Here is a 26,932-nt window from a genome sequence, read left to right on the forward strand (position 1 = left end):
CTCTCCATTCCCGAGCCATCACCTCTCACCTGATAGCTCTAATGGCCTCCTAGTGATGACCTTCATGTTTGGTCTTTCCCCTTCCTCTCAGTCTATCCTGTAACAGCTAATCCAGTACATGTTTCTGAAACATCATGTTCATATATCGCTTCTCTATTCTAAAACTTACAGTGACATTCCCTATTTTTTAACATATCAAAGAGAAAGCGTTAGTCGCTCAGTTGTGTCCAACTCTTTGCGACCCCATGGATGGTAGCCCACTAGGCTCCTCTGTCCATGGGATTTTCCAGACAAGAATTCTGGAATGGGTTGCCATTTCCTTCTCCAGGGAATCTTCCTGACTTCAGGGATCAAACTCAGGTCTCCTGAACTGCAGACAGACTCTTTACCTTCTGAGCCACCAAGGAAGCTTGCATATCAAACCTAAACTATTCACATATAAAGTTTATCACAAAAGTATCTCTTAAGATTTATAAATGCACTATATAATAATAGGTTTTCACAAAGATTTGCTTTTGTTGCTACTCTGGAAATTAATGACCCAGAAAAGGATAAGAGAGAAAAAATTATATATACATATATATACACACACACACACACCTCATAACTCATGACTGACTTTTTTCAGTCAATTTATCAAATTTTTGAAAAGAAGTTTTATATAGTTACTGTTTGGTAGTAAGAAAGATATGCCCCCAAATGTTAAAATTTCTGGCAAAGCTCTCTATTTTCTAATCAAAGATGCAAACTTTAATACCTATTATAATGTACTACTAATAACCTGACAGTTTATAATATTTCTTTATCCCCCAAATTATAAAATGTTGTATGATTCTGAAGTTATTAACCAAGGGAAATACTTCCTTGAAACAATAAAGCAATGAGATGTCACACAGCAGTGACTGACCCTATGAAGTGCTGCCTCCAGCGCCCTCTAGTGTTGCTAATCCTAAAAGCAGCACTCCAGGTTTACCACAAACACTGAACCGTGGAGATTAATACACCACCAGCGCTGCTTCTTCCTGAGCACCTGCTGTGGAAGGTTTTATACCAGAGGTTTTATAAACACGGTCAAATGGAGTTTCACAACAACTCTGAAAGGTAGTATAACCCTCGCTTCACTGTTGAAACAAAGCTAAAGAACTGAGTCCTCTCACCAAGGTTACAGTAAATGACAGAGACTGAGTTTACATGCATTTGGAGCTCCTAAGTCTGTGCTTGTAAGTCACTGTATAACAAACAATCCCAATGCTTCACAGTAGACCCCATCCACTCCTGCCTACTCAAGGAAAAAGGTTCATTAATTCTCCCCATCTTCTGCATCGTCAGTTTTGTATTCTTTACGGAACCCCATCAACATACAAACGTGTTTTCCTTACATTTCAAGAAACAAAACAAAACAAAAAACACCCCAACTCCCTCCTGATCCCATCTTTCCTGCTGACTACTGTACCATTTCTTCACTCCCATTAATAGCCAGACTTGTTGCCTCCAATTACCCTCCCCTCACCCTCTTACAGCAGCTCTGTTGAGACTGTGCCCCGCTACTATACCAACCTTGTTCTCTGTCAAGTTCACCGATGACTCCAGGTGAGTCCACAGTTATTGTCAGTACTCACCTTACTGACCCATCAGCAACAATTCAGAACTAATCTTTCTATCCTCCATGACAGACTTTCTTCTCTTGGCTTTCAGGATACCATACAATTCTTTTTTCACACCATACAAGAATCTCTTCAGAGCTCTAAGCTGGGTTTTGCTTTTCTCTCTACATTTACACTACTGCTCCCGGTGCTCCGTCCTTAGTGCTCTTCTATTTCTATACACTCTTTCTTGGTAACTGCATTCAGTCTCACAGCTTTAAATACTACTTACATGCCAACCACCACAAAACTTCTATCTCTAGCCCAGGCCTCTCTTCTGAACTCCATTTGACAGATCCAACTAGCTGATCATTATCTCCATCTGGATGTCTTGAAGACACTTCAAAACTACCATGTCCCAAACTGTACTCTGATCTTCCCCTCCAACTCTCCAAACACAGTTTTTTGCCCCGAAGACAGCAGCTCCACTTTAACAGGTGCTCAGGGCCCTCTGAGCTCACATCTGAAATCAGCATTATAGTTAAACCTTTGAAATTCACACCCCTCACACTGTGCCCTATAGATGGCAACTGCTTACTGTGTGACTGATTGAAGCACATACTGAATGTCTTAAGTACACAATTTACCTACCCTGTGTTGAAAAAAGGATGGATCAAGATATTTGTCAAATCGATCTTCAAATTTTACATCTGATTTTTTCCATTTTACCTGAAAAAAAAATTTTGAATATTAAGGACATTTGCTCAGAGTAAACAATACTCTGAGCAAAATTAGAAGATTTACACTCTAAGAATAAGAAATTTGAGAAATGGTAGAAAGTTACTACCAATCTGAGAAGTTGAAATATATGATTAAAAAACTACCTAACTTCCCTTTCTGTGTATTAACAAAACTTATAACTTTACTTAGAGTGATCATTTCAGTTTTCAAGGATTATTAACTGTTAAATTCTCTGACCTCATAAATGTGGTAATAATTAAATAGACAAAATAAATTAAGAATCTGAACATCTTTGTCTTTAGATTTCATTAGTTTTATTACAAAGATTGTGTTTCTTTATAAATACAGCTATGCAAATATTATTTGTACTAGGTACATATGCACAGAGCTTGAAAAACTTTCAAAACTATCTAATAGCAATGGACTCATTCTGGTTACCAGGAAAGGAAACTCACAAAGAGAGAGGCTACCTACATCAGATTTCTCTTCTTTCCACTACTTTTAATCCTAATAGAACAGAATTAACTTGACAGCTACAAAGGGCTCTTACTCTGCAAGAGCATCTTATTCCAGCTGATAAAGCAAAATATGGTAAACTACTCATCCAGAAATTTTCAACATAGCATCATCTCTTCATGTGCAACAGTAAAAGGAAAGACAAGGAGTACTGCTAAAAAGTAACCATGAGAATACATGGCTGGGTTAGCTAACTGCTCAGTTATAATGGTAAACTTTGCTGAAGCAACTGGTAAGTCCTGCCATTGCATAACAGGTATCTATTACTACAGACCTAAAGTAAATCTCCTTGTTTTCAGGAGGCTTACTTACAGACAGTGGGGAAATATAGTCTAATAAGATTTTTACTATATAAATACTGAGCAGTATTTCTGTTGCACCCCATTTCAAGCTACATTTTCATTTACTGAGGTTGTAAAACTTAACTTTTGATGTTAAAACTTTACAAACACTTCTTCCTGTATACAATTATTTTCATACTTACTGAATATGACATCTGGATTTTAGTATTGGGAACCAGTTTCACCTTTCCTTCACTAGTAAGATTAACATCAACAATTCGATTTCCATTAAAACCTATTTCAAGTTTTTTATAGGTCCAAAGATAATAATCTTCTCCATTTTCATCTGCTTCACCAACTATACCTACAAAAGAAATAACACTTCATGCAAGGTATGTAACATCACTTAATATTTAAAACACATTAGAAACTAAAGCTCAGTAAAAAGCATTTTTATAAAAAAACAGCAACATTCCCATTATTCCTTACAGTTAGAACAAAGAAGAGCTGCAGGCTGGACTTCTCTTTGTTAAGTACTTGGCAAACCCAAACCATTTTCACTTCATGGTAAAAAAGCTCAGCATAGTCTATCATTACTTTGATCTTCAAAGTTCATACTTTGATCCTCAAAGTACACCTTCCACTGTAGTAATTATGACCATATACTTTATATTCCCTGATATCTCAAAATTTCAAGGAAGCACTATATTACCATTTGGCAAGGTTCTCAGTTTAGTGGCCAAACTAAAATTGAAACCAAGGTTTCCAGAGTTCCAGTCTTGTATTTTCTCTAATAACCTATGATCAATCCATTCCTAATAGTTGCACATATGTATATAAGTATTAGTTGCTCAGTCATGTCCAGCTCTTTGTGACTCCATGGGCTGGAGCCCACGAGGCTCCTCTGTGCATGGAATTCTCCAGGCAAGAATACTGGAGTGGCCTGCTATTTTCTTTCCAGGGGATCTTCCCGATCCAAGGATCAAACCCGCATCTCCTACACTGCAGGCTGATTCTTTACCATCTGAACCACCAGGGAAGCCTAACTTAAAATGCCTCGTCTTTACACCTCAAGTCTTAGAATTATCCCCAGGATTTTGTCAACAAAATGACAGAAATGTTGAAGATAAATGGTACTGAGGCAATAGTTAAAATGATCATTTTGATCCCAATTTGGGATACTGAAGGAGAAGACCCAAACAAGGAAGCAGGTAGTAGCTGAGGACCGTATCTTGTGCCCTCACACTGTCGATTAGTTATCCGATGTTCCCTCCACCCAAGCCTATAAATTCATTAGAAAATCTTAGCTTCTAAAAGTTACTCCTTGGGTCTTCCCTCTATGGTCAATGCAACTCAAGAAAGCATGTTGGGGGGAGGGGGATCATTTTTTTATTAAGAATCATTTGCTTATTAACCAAAGTTGTTCTAATTGGTACAAGTTCAAGGAATACAGATGCATTTTTTGAGGTTGCAGAGGGATAATAAAATCCTCCGAATAATTAATTTCATGGAAGTTTATTTACTCATCTACTCTGAAAACTCTGAGGGTGGAGACACAATTACACTAAATAGGAAATTCTCTGAGGCACTTTTAAAAGATCTAAAACCTTTATCCCAAGAAAAGCCAGGTATAGATTTATTTCTGACAAGGCTTTCCATGGTTCAGATATTCTAGGACATTCAAAAGTATCTGCCCTAAACATGGCAGAAACCCAGAACTAAAAAAGATTTATGTTAAGACAGGAAAACACAGCTGCCATGTTGCTATGGCGGCCCAAGAAATGAGTGGAAAAGCCTAAGGTTCCAGGCAGGAAACCCATAAGCAATGCAAAAGAGCAGGAGAGGGACTTGCTCTCTCACCAAAAAGAGGAAACCCAGATTAAAGGATTCTCCTAAACTACAGGCTCAGAAATCTTCAGCGAATATTCAGCAGATCTTCCTGCTACCCTCAGAGTTGATCAGAGAAATGTCTGTTATACTAATTACAGTCATTTACATGAAATGCTTCCTATTTATACCTAATTAACATGCAACACAGTAATGATGCTGCATGCAATTATATCTTGAGAGTAACTTTCTTATAAATTCCATCTTAGCCATAGTGTTAGTCACTCAGTCACGTCCAACTCTTTGCGACCCCATGGACTGTGGCCCGCCAGGCTCCTCTCTCCATGGGATTCTCCAGGCAAGAATACTGGAGTGGATTGCCATTCCCTTCTCCAGAGGATCTTCCCAACCCAAGGATCAAACCTGGGTCTCCTGCATTGCAGGCAGATTCTTTACCGTCTGAGCTACAGGGAAGATCCTTAATTCCATCTTAGTACCATATTAAACTCTTGAGTTGATATGTTCAGTCTTTCAATTTGCTTCTCATGAATACAGCAGTCTGCTAATAGTTTTAAGAATTAGAATATTAACTATATGTACTAATTATATATAAAAACAAATCAAAAACAAACAACAAAGATCAAAAAACAAACAACAACAAACGCCACTAAGAGAAAAATGTGCTCAAACATGCTGGCTGTGATAGATGGCTGTACTTTTTGCATATAAGTAATTTAATCAAGTCCAGCATAAACAATGTTTGGATTATGCATAAACTGGTATTACTATTCTATTGCTCCTCTCTATCAACAGCGATGAACAAGGACATACAATATAAAAAAATAAAACATAAAAAAGTTTAAAAAATTTTTAAACATAATAGACTTTTGGAAAATAACACAGAACTAGCAAAACAAGTCATTCAGGAGACTCTTGAACCTAAAAATCATACCACCACAGTTCTGCATAAGATAAAGCCAGAATATAATTTTAAAATCTATTCAGTCCCCTTGATTGTATTTGATAAATCAAAATAAGATTTGAAAAAAATGGGGGCAAGAGGAATATTTCAGACTGTTCAAAGCACCTTTTAATTTATTGAATCTGAAAAATTATAAAAGTTACATTTTCAGGAATTTTCATGTAAAGTTTGACACAATGTCAAAAATCTTTCAAGCAACAGGAGACCATATAAAATTGGTATTGAAATAATTCTGTGGAAAAGAGTGAAAACACATTTATTGATTTGGTGTACAATCACCTGAATAGTCATTACAGAAATCTTGCTTATTATGCAAATATCCCCCAAACTTTAAATGTAACATACGGTACTTACCCCATATTGGTAAGTCATCTATGTACATCTGGTACCAGTAATGATTTTTGATAGCATACACAAATGCATCTCTCTTTTCTTTATCTAAGTCAATTTCACAGTAAGTGCCTGGCATCACATCATCTACATAAAATAAAAACTGCAAATCAGTACTCTCGCTTGCAGAAGAGTTACAGGAAAATTAGCACACACAAAAACAACATTTATTGAAGTTGAAATTTCTACTCGTAACAGATGAACCTGGGTAATATATATATATATGGGAATTCAGTATCCAATTCTTTCCTCTTCTGTGTATGTTTAAGATTTTCACAATAGAAGAATTTTAATCATCTTTATTTTCAAAGATATCTTCTTAGTGAAGAATGCGTCTCTTATAGAAAGAAAATTATATATAACATTTACAGAAAAACTTTCAAATGAATAAACTGATTTAAAACAGATATGAAAAGCTTAAAACACATAGGAAAGCTTCATTTTATTAAAAAAACTCAAGAATATAATCCTAAGTAAAGCCAACAATTTCTAGCTATACGATCTCTGAAATAAGTGTTCATCTGAACGTTCTTGGAAGTGCAAGTCACTGGAGGCCACAGATTCTATGAGAAATGCCAGTGACTTTTCATAATTCGGAAGATTAAAAGGCAAACCTCTATCCAGCAGGTGTCACTGTATATAAATTACTGGAAAGTTCCCTCAAGATGAGTCATCTCCATTCTTGACTGCTTTTAAAAATACTCCTATCTGAAAATACTGCTCAGATGCTCTCTAACTTATAAACCTTTCAAAAATGTGCTTAGGATCATCAGTTTCTACACAAAACAAAACAAAATCTGAAAAACACTCTATATGACCAACCAAAGGATTGAACAGTTTTTTTTATGTTACTTAGGCAATGAGGGGAAAAAAGAGAGAAATAAACCTTAACAACAACAAAAAAGAAAGCATAGATGTTTGTTTTTAAGTTCTCCTGTACTATAATACTGGTTACTTAGAACATGAAAAACAACTTCCTCCAAGAAACAATGTTAAATTTCTCAAATTTTTCAATGCTGACTAAAACAACTTAAACATAAAGTGCAGCCAAACCATAATAACAGCCATCTATGTTATTTAGACCAGAAGTAACAATCTGAGGTGTAACTCCAGATATCACCACCATGTCTCCCGAGCCCTCAACAGAGAGAACAGCTTCCCCTCATTACTGCTCAGCCCAGAGTGGATACCCCAAAACTATAAAACCAAAGATAGCAAGAAACACTGAAGTCCCATGAAACAAGGACAGGGTAATACTCTCACTCTCAAAGTGGGAGAAGAAAATTGCTTTGTATCCAAAAACAGGCAAGTTTGGCTTGGAGAACAAAATGAAGCAGTGCAAAGGCTAACTCAATTCTGCCAAGAGAATGCACTGGTCATAGCAAATCAACACAAGAGACAACCTTACATATGGACATCAACAAATGGTCAATACCAAAATCAAACTGATTACATTCTTTGTAGCCAAAGATAAAGAAGCTGTATACAGTCAGCAAAAACAAGACCTGGAGCTGACTGTGGCTCAGATCATCAGCTTCTCATAGCAAAATTCAAGCTTAAACTAAAGAAAGCAGGGAAAACCACTAGGCCAGCCAAGTACGACTTAAATTCCCTGTGAACATGCAATAGAGGTAACAAATAGATTTAAGGGATTAGAACTTGTAAATAGTGTGCCTGAAAAACTATGGAAGAAGGTCCACAATATTGTACAGGAAGCAATGAACAAAACCATTCCAAAGAAAAAGAAGAGCAAGAAGGCAAAGTGGTTATATGAGGAGGCCTTACAAATAGCTAAAAAACAGAAGAGAAATGAAAAGCAAGGAAGAAAGAGAAAGGTATATCCAACTAAACGCAGATTTCCAAAGAACTGCATGGAGACACAAGAAGGCCTTCTTCAATGAACAGTGTATAAAATTAGAAGAAAACAACAGAAGGGGAAAGACTAGAGATCTCTTCAGAAAATTGGAGACATCAAGGCAACATTTTGTCCAAAGAAGGGTACAGTAAATGGCAGAAACGGTAGAGACCTAGTAGACGCTGAAGAGATCAAGAAAAGATGGAAATAATGCACAGAACTGTACAAAAAGGATCCAAATGAACCAGATTACTACAATTGTGTGGTCAGTCATCCAGAGCCAGAAATTCTGGAGAGCGAAGTCAAGTGGGCCTTAGGAATAAACCTTAGATAAGAATAATAAATATGAATAATAATTAGTTAATAAAACTAGTGGATGTGACAAATTCTAGTAGAACTATTCAAAACCCTAAAGGATGATGCCATCAAGGTGTTGCATTCAATATGTCAGCAAATCTGGAAGACCCAGCAGTGGCCATGGGACTGGAAAAGGTCATTCCTCATCCCAATTCCCAAGAAGGGTAGTACTAAAGAATGTGCTAACCATCAGACAACTGCATTCATCTCCAGGCCAGTAAAGGGAGTTGCTCAGTCGTGTCCAATTCTTTGGGACCCCATGGACTCTGGCCCACCAGACTCCTCTGTCAATGGAATTCTCCAGCCAAGAACACCAGAATGGGTTGCCATTCCCTTCTCCAGGGCATCTTCCCAACCAGGGACTGAACCCGCGTCTTCCACATCACTGGCAGATTCTTTACTGTCTGAGCCACCAGGGAAGCCCTTCATGCTAGTAAGGTCATGCTTAAAATCTTGTATGCTAGGCTAAAGCATTATGCAAACCAAGAACTTCCAGATGTCCAAGCTGGGTTTAGAAAAGGAAGAGGAACCAGAGATCAAACTGCCAAGGTAATTCCAGAAAAGCGTCTACCTCTGTTTCATTGACTATGCCGAAGCCTTTGACTGTGTGGATCATAATAAACTGTGGAAAGCTCTTAAAGAGATGGGAATACTAGATCTTCCTACCTGTTTCCTGAGAAACCTGTATGTGGGTCAAGAAGCAACAGTTAGACCCCAGTATGGAACAACTGACTGGTTCAGGATTGAGAAAGGAGTAGACAGGGCTGTCTGCTATCTCCCTGTTTGTTTAATCTATATGCTGAACACATCATGAGAAATGCCGGGCTGAATGAGTTACAGGCTGGAATCAAGAGGGGTGAGAGAACAACCCTCAATAACTTCAGATATGTGGATGATACCACTCTAATGGCAGAAAGCGAAGAGGAACTAAAGAGCCTCTTGATGAGCGTGAAAAAGGAGAGTGAAAGAACTGGCTTAAAACTGAATACTGAAAAAACTAAGATCATGGCATCCGGCCCCATTAGTTCATGGCAAATAGAAGGGGAAAAGGTGGAAGCAGTGACAGATTTCCTCTTCTTAGGCTCTAAAGTCACTGCGGATGGTGACAGCAGCCATGAAATCAGAGGACATTTGCTTCTTGGCAGGAAAGCTATGACAAACCTAGACAGTGTGTTGAAAAGCTAAGACATTACTCTGCCAGCAAAGGTCTGTATAGTCAAGGCTATGGTCTTCCCAGTGGTCATATAGGGTTATGAGAGCTGGACCATAAAGAAGGTGGAGCACCGAAGAACTGATGCCTTTGAACAGTGGTGCTGGAGAAGACTCCTGAGAGTCTTCCAGGGGACAGCAAGGAGATCAAACCAGTCAATCTTCAGGGAAATCAACCCTGAATACTCATTGGAAGGACTGATGCTGAAACTCCAGTATTTTGGGCACCTGATGCGACCAACTGACTCACTGGAAAAGTCCCTGATGCCGGAAAAGATTGAGGGCAGAAGGGGAAGAGGGTGTCAGAGGATGAGAGGCTGGATGGCATCACTGAAGCAACAGACATGAACTTGGGCAAACTTTGGGAGATGGTGGGGGATAGGGAGGCCTGGCGTGCTCCAGTTCATGCGATCGTAAAGAGTCAGACATGACTGGGCGACTGAACAACGACAATCCAACAACAATGGCTCCTATACATGTTTTCTGTCTGCCCAGGCCCTTTCAAGGCAGCAAGAAATTTAGGGTTTTCATAACGGCAAAAACTGAGACTGAACACAGGAGAAGGAAGGAAGAATTAAGAAAGAGATTACTACAAAAGGAGCTAAGAGAACTACCAGCAAGAGGGCTCCAAATGGGATTTCCACAGATTGTGTTAATGCACCAAGGGCAGCAGGCAACTGGAGCTACAGAGGGGACAGCAAGAACCACAGGAAGGTCCAGGTTGAGCAGCAACAAATGGCCCCAGTGGCCGTGGGAGAACTCACAGCTACCTCTGCAAGGCCATCAAATTCCGTGTGTTAAATCAGACATCCACTGATAACTGTCATTAACAATGTAGTAGTTTCTCTGATGAAGTTATGAGGTATACAATATGACATTTACCCATACAAAGCTTTGAAAAGATTCCTCACAGTCTGAACTTTAGCTTAACCCTCTCTTTTCCAACTATCTACCATCCTCTCTCCCTATACTCTAGCCAAAGTCAACCACCTGCAGTTCCCACACACCTTGTGCTGCCGGGGCCTCTGGACTTTGGTTTGTACAGTAAACCCCACCTCACGTGTCTATCCTAAAATCTTTCCCACTCCTCAACTATGTCCCTCGCAGAGTGATCTCTGATTCCCCAGCCCTTTCACTGCTGAAACCACGCAGCCTGCCCCTTCGCTGAAGCCCCACGGCTTTCTTTCCATACCTCCTACAGCACCTAGGCCTGCACCACCTAGAACCTCACACCAGTACTCAGCTTCTCAAAAAGACCACCAGGTCTTGAGAGCAACGTCTATAACTGATCATAACCTTTTTCAGCCCCAGCTCTGCCTGTTTCAGTATCCTGCACCGAGCAAGCACTGAACAAATAAACAAAACATTTTAACAAATTTTAAGAGCATGATTTTCCATTTATTTGACAAAGGAAATTACTAAGTATGCACACAGACATGCATCTGCCTGTGAATGGGGGCGGGGGAGGGGGTGTGGAAGTGTGTGGGTGTAAGGAAAAAATACCAATATAAACAAATGAAATTTTTCAGCTGAGTATCTCAGAAGGATCGATACAGAAGTCTTGAAGAGTATCTTTCAGTGATATAAAGTCTAGAAAACAAATACTGAGGTAAAAGAGACAACATCATTATGGAAGGCTATAATAAGGACCTAGGTTCGTCATATTTGAATGAAATTCCTCTTGCAGGCATGTAAGCAAATACAAACATCACCAATAACTGAAGAGCTTGGTCGCTCAACTGAAACAAGCACTTCCCTCTGGAGGAAGCCACTTCGAAGACAAGGAACGTAATGTCTCTGAATATACCAAATCGCCACTCAGCACTCTACATGACTGGAACACAACCTGAAAAATCCATCACCACAAATCACAACTTTAAAATTACAATAGGATATACCTTTCTCACCTGCTCCAGTATTCCTGCCTGAGAAATTCCATGGACAGAGAGCCTGGTGGCCTACAGTCCATGGGGTCGCAGAAGATCCGCACACAACTTCGCGACGAAACAACAACAACAACGCGCTCTTTTCACATGAGAGACACGCCGTGAACCCTGAGGAGGATTCGGGATCTTACCAGCGCAAATTTTTTTATGGGGGAAAAAGAAGAAAACCGAAGTTATATAAAGCAGCAAATGTAACACTGATCTTCCAAACAGAAAGCAAGGGTAGATTCTGGAAACTACATGCCAGTAAATCTGTCATTCTCAATCAATTTTCAGTAAATCAATTCTCAACAACACTCCAGACTAATAACTGAATAGACAGTGAAAGCACTGAAAAAAGAATGTGATAATTATTCATGAGTTCTCTAAGAACATATCACGCCTTCCTTTGTTTACTTTTTCTTTTGATAGCATTACTGAATGGAAAATCAAAAATATTCTATCTGAAATTCAGCAGCACTCAGCAAAGTTTCTCATGAAGTCACTTTAGACAAATGATAGAGAAATGGGCAGAACTTGGATTTTAGTCTGGGTATCATTACTTACTATCTTTGTGAATAAAAGCAATTCACTTAACCTCTGTGATCCTCAGGTCTCTCAGCTGTAAAAGAGATAACATCTATGCTATCTCTGTCCCAGAGCTGTTTTAAGGACAAGTGCCCATATAGTCACAGATAGTGACTATAAGTACCTCTCTGAAAATCCAATGAAAGTGATATCTCCCTTATCCCCTGAAAATGCATATTCACTCAAAATTAAGACTACAATTCCAGAGGGTCTACAGACCCCTGAAGCCAGAGCTTGTTACTCAACTTTGTATACCCAGAGCCTACTGCAGGGCTCTGGAATACAGTAAGCACTCAAAAACTGCTGAATGAACCTTTTAAAAAAGGACTGAAAAACTGGCATTTTCACTGTTAATTAATAACCATAAACATAAACAATATTAACTGACCCAACTGACTGGCAGGATAAACTGTATAATTTTTTTCCAGGTGGCTATCTGGCAACATGTAAAAACAACTGCCATGTATACCTCTGGATTCAGTAATTCAACTTCTAAGAATTTAACCTAATGAAAGAGTCAAAGATGAAATAAAGTACCTATGTGCTAGTATAGACAAATGCATCATTATTTCTAACAGAAAAAAAAGGGGAGGGGGGAAGGAAGAAAATAATGAGTAAACTGCCACTGGGAAATGGGGGAAATTATAATATCCACTCACAGAAAACTAAACAAACACATTTAAACAGTAATTAACAATCTGAGGACAAGCTCATAAGATGTTAAGAAAAAAAGATTAAAAACTAATTAATACATAACATTAAATGAGCAAGTGCTCAGAACAGTATCTGGCACATAATAAACATAATGTAAGTGCTCATTAAATACATTTTTAAAATCATACTAATAACATGAACCCAATATTCAAAATCTTAAATAATGCAAATGATTGTAAAGATGCTCAGAAAAAAAAGAGGAAACTATTACTGGTATTTATATCCAGGTGATTTTTATACTCTTTACACTTCTCTGTAGTTTCTAAATTTTGTACATTGATCCTATCGCACTGTTAAAATAAAAAGAATTATATATATACACACACACATTGTTTTGAAAACAAGAGAGACAGATGTCAATCTGAAGAAAACAATGTTAGCAATGGTTTGAATAAGAACTTATAGAAAGACTGTGCTTATCAAATTTTCAGTTAAATTTTCAGTGTAAAGTTTAAAAAATTGCTAACACCATGAATTCAAAATATCTAGTCCAGATTCAATGTAAGATTCAAACTGCCTGGTTGAGCTACAACACTTCAGTTGAAACCAACAGGACAGAACACTGCATCAAGTTCCCAGACTTCCAACTAAACAAGGCAGCCTGACCACAAGTGTCTTTTACCTTCCGAAACTCCATTAAAATGTCAATAGAGGAAGAAAAAAAACGTAGGCGCACAAGGACAGAAAGGAAGACAGTGAGAAAAGATTTCAATAAATGTTGAGGAAATGGAAAACAAATGGAAGATGGCAACGACTAATAAGCCAGAGGAAGCTGTAACAGAAGGGACGCTAGGACTGTCGTCACAGGACACAGGAGGCTCTCTCAGGACCTGGAGGCACCACACACGTGGAAAGGTGGAGGACAGACAGACACAGGGCTGAATACACTGTATGAGACTACGTGTTTGGAGGACTTGGAAGCCCAGGTCCCCTCCCCAACCCACCACACAACCAGATGAATACCCTCAACTTGCCCCTGCCGCTGACCAAAGGCACTTGCCCTAGAGAACTTCAGCAGAGAGGCTCCAGCCTCAGAAGAGCAGGAACATTATGAGCAGGAATCCAGGGACTGGAGATGGGGTGGGGTTACCAAAAACAAAAATCTTCATTCAGGCTGAAAGAAAGGACCTGCAGCTTCCCAAGCCCTTTCCCCACCCTTTGGCAATCAGGCTTTACCACCCCAGTCAGATATCTGAAGGGAAATACTGCAGAGTCGTTAAAACTCAAATTGGTTAAAGCTCAAACTCTAACGCTGGGCTGCTTAGTTCACATTCTCACTTTCCCACTTTTCACCTGTGAATCCTTAGACAAGTTTACTTCACCTCTGGGCCCCAACTTCCTAGTCTGAAAAATAGGTATAACACACCTCTATAAGTTTATTTCAAGGATGAAAATAGACAAGATTGAGAATCACTGAATTAGAAATACAAAAGAGTCTTAAACAGTCCCTGGTATATCTCCATATCTGCAGTACTCACCATTTCACTCTACAGAAGTAGAAGAAATACCAGTAAAATAAGTTAACCCCTCTGTTAACTTGAAATATTCAAGGAAGAGAAAATTCAAGGGAAGATCAATAAAATAAACAGGAGGAAGGAACCCTCTATGCTATGCTATGCTAAGTCACTTCAGTCATGTCCGACTCTGTGTGACCCCATAGATGGCAGCCCACCAGGCTCCCCTGTCCCTGAGATTCTCTAGGCAAGAGCACTGGAGTGGGTTGCCATTTCCTTCTCCAATGCATGAAAGTGAAAAGTGAAAGTGAAGTCGCTCAGTCGTGTCCGACTCTTAGCGACCCCATGGACTGCAGCCTACCAGGCTCCTCCGTCCATGGGATTTTCCAGGCAAGAGTACTGGAGTGGGGTGCCATTGCCTTCTCCGAGGAACCCTCTAGAACCATCAACTTTGTTCATTATACCACACGAATTCTTGTAAGAGAGGGAATGGAGTGGTTGGTCACCTCCCCTGCTTAAGAATTACTATTCTAGTTCTGCACTGCTAGTTATTAGAGAAATGCAAATCAAAACTACAGTGAGATACCAGCTCACACCAGTCAGAAAGGCTATCACCAAAAAAATCCACAAACAACAAATGCTGGAGAGGATGTGGAGAGAAGGGAATTCTCCTGCACTGTTGGTGGGGATGTAAGTTAGTAGAGCCACTATGGAGAGTAGTATGAAGGTTCCTTAAAAAACTAAAAATAGAGCTACCACATGACCCTGCAATCCCACTCCTAGGCATATAACCGTAGAAAAGCATGATCCAAAAGGATACATGCACCCCAATGTTCATCGCAGCACTGTTTACAATAGCCAAGACATGGAAGCAACCTAAATGTCCACTGAGCAGGGAATAGAAAAAGAAGATGTAGGACATATCTACAATGGAATATCACTCAGCCTTTAAAAAGAATGAAATAATGCCATTTGCAGCAACATGGATGGACCTAGAGAATCCATCTTACATCTTACTGAGTGAAGTAAGCCAGACAAAGGAATATCAAATGACATCCCTCATGTGGGATCTAAAAAGAAACGATACAAATGAACTTCACCTACTAAACAGAAAGAGACTCACAGACTTAGGAAACAAACTTATAGTTGCCAGTGGGGAGAGACAGCTAAGGACTTCGGGAAGGTCATGTACACACTGCTCTATTTAAAATGGATGACTAATAAAGACCCACTGTATGGGACATGGAAGTCTTGCTCAGTGTTAAGTGCCAGCCTGGATGGGAGGGGTGTTTGGGAGAGAAGAGATACATGTGTCTGTATGGCTGAGTCCCTTTGCTGTTTACCTGAAACTACCCCAACATTGTTAATTCGTTATACCCCAATACAAAATAAAAACTTTAAACTTAAACAAAGAAAAATAACTAATGAACCAGTTATCATAAACAACAAGTAGGCACAAACCAGGTGCCAGACAATTAGAGCTCACTATAACTTAATAGCTAAGGATGCAACAGTGAACAAGAATTCAATTGTCCTTGCCCCTGTGGAATTAACTAAACCACCCAGCAGCTTGAGGATAAGTCAAATCCTATACTATAGTCAATAAACTCAATTATTGTTTTATAATTGAATTTTATAATTTAGTCAATTAGCATTTTGTAATTGCTAATACAAAATCAAGTTTGAAGTACAGACACATACTATGTGCTATTAGTATTCATAACAATGACCTTTTCCTGAATGTAAACTTTCAGGAACTTTGATAAATGATGTATATGCATCATCTCATTTAAATCTGATAATTCTATCAAGTGAATATTTCCCTCATTTCAAAGATGAAGAAGTAAGATTAAAGAGGCTGAATAATTTGTCCAGAACCATACAGACAGGCAGAGGCAGCGCTGAGATGCATCAAGTCTCTCTGACTCTAAAGCACATGTTCTTTCCACTCCATAAAAGCAAGACTCCAAGAGAGAGGTACCCTTGAAAATTAAAGGGTAATGATTTCAAGTCTCAAAGATACCCAATTTGAGTATGCCCTTTTCTTTCTAACTTTCTCTAAATGTTCTCAATGTAGCATTTTGTTAAGTGGTAGTATAAAAACTATTAAGGAAGGAAAAAACTAAGTTGTACATAAAATCTTGAAAGAGGGGTATCCTACATTAGACTCAAAACTACCATCTTCTCCTCTAAGAATGCTTAGTCATGTCTGACTCTTGGCAACCCCACAGACTGTAGCCCTCCAGGCTCCTCCGCCCATGGGATTCTCCAGGCAAGAAGACGGAGAGAGTTGCCATTTCCTACTCCAGGGCATCTTCCTGACGCAGGGACCAAGCCAGAGTCTCTCCTGTCTGCCTACACTAGCAGGCGGGTCTTTACCACTGCGCCACTATCAGTTTCCTAAAAGCATCTATTTAGTGACCTTCATTTTACGAAACACCACCGATCCATTTAGCCTGACAGAATCTACTAGGTAAAAAAAAAAAAACAACTTACATTTGTGTGAATGCACGCCTAAGTGTGTATCTGTATTTGTATATAGATAGTTTTTCCTAGTGTCACAGTATTTCCAAAATTGTATTGTCTTACTTGAGTATGCCTTCAGAAGAACCTTTAAAAATCAAATACTTAAGGGATGAAAGATTAACAATATAAATACTTCTACAATTCACACAGGGACAGAGGGCTCAAGTTTCGACAAGTATTAGCATGCTGCAGTATGCCTTAGGTAAATCGTTTCATCTCTGGGCCTCCCTAAGAGGAAATCAGACGTCACCATCTGTAAGGTCCATTCCACCTTTAAAATTCTACGATACAAGAACAACCAAGAAACCCCACAAAACACTTTTCAAAGCGTGATCAACTTTATCTCTGAACAGGGAGACCAAGGATCTACAACTGAAAGAGAAGTCTAATTAGCATTTTCTATTGCATCTGGACCACGTAACGTGGCAGCTCCTTTAGCAGCATATCCATGCTATAGTGCAGGGTTGACAGAACTTCAAGGAACTGTCGGCTCTTAGGGAGTGACATCAGCCAGTTCTGATTCTTTTCATCTAAAAGTGTTTAGTCTGAAAGGAAAATAAATTCCACTTCTACAGCCCATGAAAACCATCCCCCTCTATCTAAGTAATCTTTCCATTTCAGCCTCAAGAAACTAATAAAATAAGAATCATTAAGACAGCTGAAAGAGTAACTCTTATTTAGTAAGTACAAGTGAAGATTTCAAAAAGGGATGAAATCTGTTCATAGTAGCAACGAAGGACTCAGGGTTTTTGCCTATTCTTTCTCTGGATCCTTTTTAATAAATTAGACATGAGTATCAAGCCACCAGGGAAGTTCATCAAATATGGGAGGGGAGAGAATATGTGAATAAATGTAGTACTGAGGCTCTTGAAGACCATATATTCTAAGTTTCCTCCTTATTTCTGATTAAATAAATTACCTCATTAAATTAAAACAAGCCTCAGGGCACGTTTATAATAATTCATAAAGTTACAGGCCATGCCATTGTGGTTTAAATTTATAACTTAATTTTATAATTAAATCCCAAGGAAAGTATGGAAAAAAAATGTAAATGCTTATACCTATTTTCAACAATAAGGAAAAACATCCTAAAAACAACAGAATTTAACAAATCAAAATTAAACATTACATTCAAAATATTATCTTTAAAATACCTCTTTTCACACTCTCTTCCCAAAAGGCTAAAAATATCAGAGGGCCATTACTAATCATTTCATACATGTAGACAATAAAGTTAAAACTGGAGTAAACAACTTTACTAAAATCAATAGAGTAAAAGAAACAAGATTAAAATTCAAAGCTTCTGATTACAAGATTCATGCTGTATTCAGACATCAAGATACCTAATCAAAGATCCTGCAAAAATTCAATTACTCAGGTGTCTGCCCACCAGGTAAAAATGTCCATGCAGGAAATACCTGCTGAGACAAACTTCACAGAGAAAAATCAAAAGTATAAACACACTCTTGGGCACTGATAAAACAAATAATAAATAGCTACAGGGGATTTTCCCCCCTAATTTTAACAAGTCCATGACTTAAAATATTAAACCACACTAAACAGGTATTGAGAGGATAAAGCAATACAACACTGATAAATACATTGAGCCAATAGTACAAATTTGAATTTGAGACTTTACACATAATTTTTAAGTATCCATACAGCCCATTACATCTCTGTACCTCTGGAAATGACTCCATTAGGAATCTATGAAAGCTTTCCCCAAACACATTATGTCCAATCACTAAAGAATTTACTAGAAAACACCTTTCAGAAATAAATATGCTAAGGAAATGTAATTTTATTAACAAGATCCATGAATATTTTATAAATATTCAAAACAAATCTTTGTTAGTTACTAGTATACTTTTCTAAATATAACACACATAACTTAAAGATAAAAACATCTTTTAGGGTTAGATGAGACTTTTAGGGTTAGAGTCTGGAGCAGTGGATCTCAAACAAGGGTGATTACCAAAGTTTAAAAATGTTTTTGATTGTCACAACTGGGAAGTGCTACTGGCATCTGGTGGGTAGAGGCCAGGAACTCTGCTCAGCGTCCCACCATGCTCAAGACAACTCACCCCCACACCCCCACAAAGAATCATCTGGACCCAATGTCAACAGTGCCAAAGTTGAGAAACCCTGTTTTATCACAAGGACTATTAAGGTTTACGTACCTTTGAATTTAATATCCAGACCACTAAATTCCAATTCAACTCCTTGAAGTGCTTCTCCCAGAGTTTCATGGTAATGACTAATACTTTTTTTTGACCCCACACAGAATGGAAGTGAAAAGTACTTATATGTCTCTTGGCGATTATGGTAGGGCCCAACAGTATTCATCCATAAGACAACTTCCTCTTTATCCTGATACTGAAACAAACAAACCAAAAAAGCAAGTTAAGAATATGTTTAAAAAAAAAATCTAATTCAAATTAAGGGAATATTTTGCTATTTATTCTAAACAAAAATGTACTATCTCAGTTTTGGAAGGTTTAAAATAAAATGCTGGAAGCTTGTTTCAAAATGATGATCAGTTTCTACACATTAAAAATGAAATTTGGTGAATTTTAAAATGATATATTCTGATTATGGTCTCAGGCAGATTCATGTTTTCCAGACTTTGTTTTATAGAAGATACTGTTTAAATAAACCCCAATAACCTGTAAGAATATGTTTAGACTTAAAATTTACACTATCAAATAATGATAAACCTAGAACCAACATGATTCACCATGCTAATGTGGACAAAGGAGGAGGAAACAAAATCAGCAGTTTATCCGGAACCTATGTTAATCACTGGAAACTCCAAAAATCTAATGTTGTCAGCAAGCACAAATAAAATTTTACCTTTCCCCCCGCCCCCCACAATCATTGGTCAAAGGGAGGAAATGACCAAAGAAGAGGAAGAGAAAGCCATACTGTGAAACCTCCACACCTCATCCAAGCCATCATTCTGTCTTTCCCTTTATCAGCCTGAAACACAGCTACTGCATGCAAATTTTTTTGAATTAACAATTATGGCTTTACCCATCAGTGAATACTTTATGTAGCTAAACTTGGGCTGTGGTCCAATGACTTTGGGTAAGTGACTTCACATTTCCAGGGTCTGACTGGGGAAACTAATAAAGATTTCTAAGATCTCCCCAAGTTTAAAATTCCAATGATTCTATGAAGAGTAGTTACCAAGTGATTTTAAAACTAATAATCCTAATTAGCAATATAAATGAAAGACAACATAAGATGCAGCTTGTCAACAAACAGTGAAGAACTTATATCACCAATTATTTACTGAGTACCTACTATGTGCCAATAATTGTGTTCATAACTGAGACAGCTTTGAACAAGACACATTTCCTGCCCTACTAGAGCTTAGAGCCTAAACAAAGATGGACACTGAATGAGCAATTATAATCAGGCAGGGTGCTATGGAGCATATAAAAGAGAAACCTGACCAACCAGCCCAAATACCAAACATTACTCCCAGTCCTCCATCTAATGGCTTCCTTCATAGCTCAGTTGGTAAAGAATCCGTCTGCAATGCAGGAGACCCTGGTTCGATTCCCGGGTCAGGAAGATCCCCTGGAGAAGGGATAGGCTACCCTCTCCAATATTCTCGGGCTTCCCTTGTGGCTCAGCTGATAAAGAATCGCCCACAATGCAGAAGACCTGGGTTCGATCCCTGGGTTGGGAAGATTCCCTGGAGAAGGGAAAGGCTACCCACTCCAGTATTCTGGCCTAGAGAATCCCATGGACTATACAGTCCATGGGGTTGCAAAGTTGGACACAACTGAGCGACTTTCACTTCACTTTTCCTCCATCTAAAATGAAAAAACATTTTCCATCAAAATCCAAGATCTCCCAAACAAACTCATCCCACCCCAATGCAACCCCTCAAAACTTTTTCTAATGGTATTATCCTCTCAGACATGGAGACTCAACCCCCAAGTCCCTCTGCATTCCAAAAACCATTGACTTGTCTATTCTTATATAAAGCATCTGCCTCTTTTGATTCGTACCACCATCAAACTAGGACTTAGATCTAATCACCTTCAAACATAATGTCTCATTGTCCTAAGACATCATTCGGATACCTCATCAAGGAAATAAAAAACTACCTGACTTTTTGAATACATGACACATGTACTAAGCACAGTACTAGGTGTTAAGGCTATAAAGGTAAATCTTGTCCTAAGTGTATAAAGGAAAATCACAGTCCAAAGTGGAGCCAAAAAAGTAAATGATTTACAGTGAAGAAATAGTGTTACAATTAAGGTGAAAAGAGTATTGTAACAACAGTAAAAGAATGATTATTTTTGCTTTGGCACAGAAGGATTGGGATGAATAATAATATGGAAAATCACAAGCTGTTTCAAGTGAATCCAGAAAAACTGTACATAATCTTTATGCATGAAGAAACCAATCAAAAGTCTTAATGTACCCATAGATCCCCATTCATAACTATTCTTGTTACTTTAGGGGCTTGAAAAATATCCATATGACATCACCCTTCTGTCCAACGTTCAAGGTCTCACTGCACTAGTCAATCAAGGTATTCCTTTCTGCACAGATATAGATACAGCATAACAAGTCTCAGAAGAGTTCTCTAAACCAATCAGTATCCACTGAACAGAGCTGGTATTATAATAGAATTGAGACCTGTTCACAGAGTAGAAACCTTTTGGCACAGTATCATGTACACAAAAAATATTTAATAAATATGATGAAAAAACACTGAAGAAAGGCTGAAATGAAAGGTCATTAGCAACTTAGAAGTTTTAAGTATGTGCACTGAATGCAATGGTATCCTTTGAAAGAAGTAAGGAGAGGTAATCACATGTACCCATTCAGGATTATAACCCTGAAAGAGAGGAACGATTCTTGTCATTAATCCTGCTGAGAGTCTGCAGAAATTTTATAAACGTTAACAACTTGTAAAAATAAACAGAACACCTTCTCTATAAATCCTAATACTCATATTCCTCTAAAAATAGACAAAAACTTGAACACTAACACTTGTTAAAACAGAGCATTCATTTATTTCATACAGATTGAAACATAAGACTAAAATAATTTAAAGGTCATAGTGTGTGTTAACTACACATTCTGAAGTCACTCATTTTAAACATTCATGAAACCTTTAATGGGGTAGTAGAGTTCTGATGACATGATGCAAATTGTACTATAACAAAATGTGTACAATTCTGTAGCCTAGGATTCCTTCTGGGAAGAGGACTGAAGCAGGGATTGGGGGGGAAAATACATATATATATATATATATATATATATGTTATATAGACATAAACACGCATACACACACACAGATTAGGGTGAATATTAAGGTTAAAAATGTTTCTTTTACATTGCTCCTTATACAGATCACAGATTTCAAGAACTTAAAATGTTTACTTTTCATTATAGTTTTTGATTATCCCTGAGAATAAGTATTTCCAAGACAAGGTCAAGGGGAGAGTTCTTTTTCGAGAGAGAAAACTGTGTCTTAAAAGATCTTGAAATAAGAAAATACCAAAAGGAAGAAACGTTTTAAGGAGAAAAACCTTTCCTTCTGCTAAGCTGCTGGAAGAGTCCCTGGGCTCCCCAACTCGGTGGATAGACAGGACTGGTAAGGCTCTCCCCTCCACCTGTGGCGGTCACAAGTGTGAGTCGCTCAGTCATGTCCAACTCTTTGCAACCCCATGGACTGTAGCCCGCCAGGCTCCTCTGTCCATTAAATTCTCCAGGCAAGAATACTGGAGTTGCCATTCCCTTCTGCAGGGGATCTTCACAACCCACGGATCAAACCCGGGTCTCCGGCATTGCAGGCAGATTCTTTACCATCTAAGACACCAGTGGTGTGGCCAAAAGGCTAGTCTAATTTGCTTTCAAAACATCTCATGTCTTAGCAAGCTCTTTATAAATACTTTCCTCGGAAAAACTGAATTGTCAAAGAGCAAGATGGAATTTAATAACTTACCTGCAGGGTGTAATCAGAAGTAGGGGAGAGAAAAAGTAAAGCATAGCAGTGGATCAGAGGATCCCTGGGCATGGGGGTGATTCCTTCCATGAGGCTTCTTAAGGACATACCATGTGCTGGGCACAGTTCTAAGGTCTTTATATATATAAACATTTAATCTCTCAAAGCTTTATATGACAGCTCCTATGATTTTCCCCATTTTACAGATACAAAAAAACTAAAAAGAGATGTTACATAATTTGTCCAAGATCATTCTAATTTGCATCGCATTTATAAATTTAGGACTACACTTTTGCTAATCCCTAATCAGCTTCATTAACTGAAGAGCAAACACTAAATAAAGGAATTTGGGAAAAGTACAGTTGTACAAAGCACCTAAGGATGTGCTAAACACTGAACAACTTTTCCATTTGAGCCTTTAAACTGCCCAACAGGAAAAAAAACCTTCCTAAGAAGCTCCTGGTGCTCTAATCTCAAAAGTAATGACCTTTGTTCTCAAGAAGTCACCAATGTTGGGTCTCTCATTTAAATACGGACCCACTCCAGTACTCTTGCTTGGAAAATCCCATGGACGGAGGAGCCTGGTAGGCTGCAGTCCATGGGGTCATGAAGAGTCCGACACGACTGAGCAACTTCACTTTCACTTTCATGAACTGGAGAAGGAAATGGCAACCCACTCCAGTGTTCTTGCCTGGAGAATCCCAGGGAGGGAGGAGCCTGGTGAGATGCCATCTATGGGGTCGCACATGACTGAAGTGACTTAGCATAGCACAGCATATGTGCTGGGAAAGTGCAGGTACAGAAGTTTCCCTCCTTGATAGACATGGTGAATTACCTTTTCTCAGGAGGAACACTTCAGGAGATAAGGTTACTGACGATCTCATGTAAAATCCAAATAAATCAGAATTTCTGTAGACAGGCGAAGAACTGAAGACTCAGACTAAGTTCCCAAATGCCATTACTTTTATGAGATGAGGGAAAAGATATATGCTTACTTTAAAACACATATCTGAGAAAGCAAAATCCAGTTCTGAAATGTTTCAAAAATCACAGTTTCAATGACTTTTAATTATTTAAAACACATACATCAGAATGTGAATACAAACAAATTATTAGTGTATTTTTGGATAATCTCTTGAGATAACTGCCCTCTCTCAAAATAACTCTATTCCTAAATAAACTTTTAGTCTACCATAGAGTACAGCTGAAAATAGGACAATGAATTCTGGCACTTCCTAAAACTAGATCTATATTAAAACACTCACAAATTCACTTGTAGTAAATAGTTTATCCTCTTTATAAATCTTCACATGTTTTAAGAGTTCCATACTCCCAAAAGAGATAAAGACTAAAGGCTTCCATTTGTCTAACCAAACAAAACATCTTTTTTTTTTAACCCAGTGGTGTAATAGTGCTTATGGCAGGTGTTGAGCAAAGGCTATCCTAAGCACAGAGTGGGTCCTTCCAACATTACCCATAGGAGGTACAATGGGCCACAAAGAAATGGAACTGTAACCTAGTAGGGCCCCTAAAACACAACAGGCACCCCCAAGACCATGCATCTTAAATAACAATGGTCTGTGTTAAGCAACAGGGTTATCAAACTTCCAACCTTGCATATTCTTACCCCTGGCGGCTCCCCAATTACTCAAGTCACTCAACAAGCACTGATTAAATACCACTTGTTGTGCCAAGCACAGAGCCTGGTATATGACAGACCCAGAAAAAATTTTTTGATTTTGTGACCTTGAGGAAACAGAGCCCAAAATAAGTCAAGGCTTCAGTGTAAATGATAAAATGCTTTTAAGATTCCTGTGCCACTGATTGTTGATTTTTTGATGCTGATATTTTTACATAGTATTACTATGGAAATTATATGTACAAGACAGGTGGAAAAAAACAAGGACTAGAAATCATGTAGCTCAGACTCTTCCTGTGGCCCTGGGCCAGCCACTGGGCCTCTTCAGGTCATTAGGAAAATGAGTCTTGAATTCAATGGTCCTAAGTCTTTCCAGTTTTAAAATTCTATTCTCAATTTGCAATCTTTCTACCGAGTCCTCTGGAATCTTAGGAGACATGATAATCTAACTCTAGTTGTTTCCAAGGGCTCCAACTTTCAGAAATCCAAACAAGCATGAGCCATATCCTATACACCTTTCACTCTTAAGTGTTCTTTTTATGACTCTTCAGTCACTTATTAGTAACCTGTCTTTCATGAAAGTGTTCTTTAATTTTTAAGAGTATGTTCTGTAATTTAAAAACTGAAAGGAACTCATTTTATATATTCTGCATGTGTATATATTCTAGAAGCCAGCAGTATGTTTCCTTCCCATTATTCTTCTGAGAATATTAAGAGCATTGGACAAATAAGCACATAAAAAAATACTGTATGACTCAAACGGTCAGCTGAATCCTAATCCAGCAGGTAAAGTAAGAGAAATCAAGGGCTTTGAGGAACTGCATTAAGTAGGTAGTTGCTCCTTCTTGGGATCAGTTACATAATTTGTGGGGCCCAGCACAAAATAAACATGCAAGACTCCTTTCTAAACAAGTATTAAGAACTTCAAATGGTGACAGCACAGCATTCCGCTAAGCAGTCTTTATGTCTTGCACACACCAAGTGGCTGCATGGGTCACATGCCCATTTCTGTCCCTCCTTAACACTAAACCAACCTCACTGAAACAACCTCAGTAACAATTCCCTATGAAACCAGGCTTACCCAAACATTTCTTTTAAGCACTTAAAAGTATTATCAACACAGAAAATTACTCAATTTGATACCAAGTGTTTTACTGTCCTGTCTTTTAAGGATAAAAGGCTGTAGAGCATATCCTATGAGAGTGCAGCAGATTATTAATTCAGTTTGCCTAAATTCAAATGCTACCTCTACCTGTTACTAGCTGTGCAGCCTCAAGCAAGTAACTTCTTCGCCATCCCATTTTCTCATCTATGCAGAGAACATAATCCCATTCATTTCACAAAATTATCAATATGTGTTTAAAATACAAGTTAATACATATTAAGTACTTAGGACACTACCTACCACATACTGCTACAAAAGCTTAGCTATTCTTTCCTTTTTTTTTTTTTTTAAAGCTTAGCTATTATTTCTATCTGGAAACTGTCTTCACAGAAAGTTAATCTGAAGGGCAAACTTTAACTTCTAGATGGTTCTTTGGTTAACAATCCAATTTCACAAGTATTTATTAAACACTTACTCAGTAACCTTCCCTTGACAGTTTTTCTCTCCCTTCAGTATCATTCTGTCTTCATTAGCTACTTCTGCCTTCTTGGTGGAAAAAAACAAAAATCACTTGACCATAGCCTTTTCAGTATTATTATTGGTTTGAGGTGAATGCCTAGTTTTCAAAAATATTTTCAAGAAACTTTTAAGAAATAAAATATCTTGGCTAATAGCCAAAAAATATATAATGACACTTAAATTTTTTACATATATCTTCATGCTATTTTTCCTATAATTTTTAAATACCTAAATTTTTAAAATAGGTGTTAACAAGTGAGAGCAGTTCAATGTAAACATGACTGAAATAAAAGTCAAATTTTTTTGTCCAACAATCTTCTCATACATGACATATTCTCTCAAAAACCTTTTATCAAGTATTTTATATTCAATTTCTAGCTTTAAAATACTAAACGTTCCTACCATAAAATTTCAGTTAAATTGCCATTTACATTTTAAACCTGTAAATTAATCTAATATTTTTATTCACATCCAATTTGTAACATTTTAATGTTCTTTTCCCTATTACAGCGGTTTATATAAAACACAATATAAAAAGGGGTTTCCCTGATAGCTCAGTTGGTAAAGAATGTGCCTGCAAAGCAGGAGACCCCAGTTCCATTCCTGGGGCGGGAAGATCCAATGGAGGATAGGCTACCCACTCCAGTGTTCTTGGGCTTCCTTTATGGCTCAGCTGGTAAAGAATCCGCCTGCAATGCGGGAGACTTGGGTTCGATTCCTGTGTTGGGAAGATCCCCTGGACAA

At 38.1% G+C, this 26,932-nt stretch overlaps 1 protein-coding gene across 1 annotated transcript in view; it reads right to left on the minus strand.

The window, feature by feature from the left end:
• TM9SF3 (transmembrane 9 superfamily member 3) overlaps nt 1-26,932 on the minus strand; it is a 59,020-nt gene that overhangs the window by 30,338 nt on the left and 1,750 nt on the right. Inside the window, exons 2-5 of the mRNA XM_070781279.1 lie at nt 19,129-19,324; nt 6,285-6,407; nt 3,325-3,485; nt 2,235-2,312 (exon numbers count right to left, since the gene is read on the minus strand). Of these exons, the coding sequence (XP_070637380.1) occupies nt 2,235-2,312; nt 3,325-3,485; nt 6,285-6,407; nt 19,129-19,324 (558 nt within the window). The remainder of the gene's footprint in view (nt 1-2,234; nt 2,313-3,324; nt 3,486-6,284; nt 6,408-19,128; nt 19,325-26,932) is intronic.

Source organism: Bos indicus, chromosome 26 (genome assembly GCF_029378745.1).
Source record: "Bos indicus isolate NIAB-ARS_2022 breed Sahiwal x Tharparkar chromosome 26, NIAB-ARS_B.indTharparkar_mat_pri_1.0, whole genome shotgun sequence".
NCBI lineage: Eukaryota > Metazoa > Chordata > Mammalia > Artiodactyla > Bovidae > Bos > Bos indicus.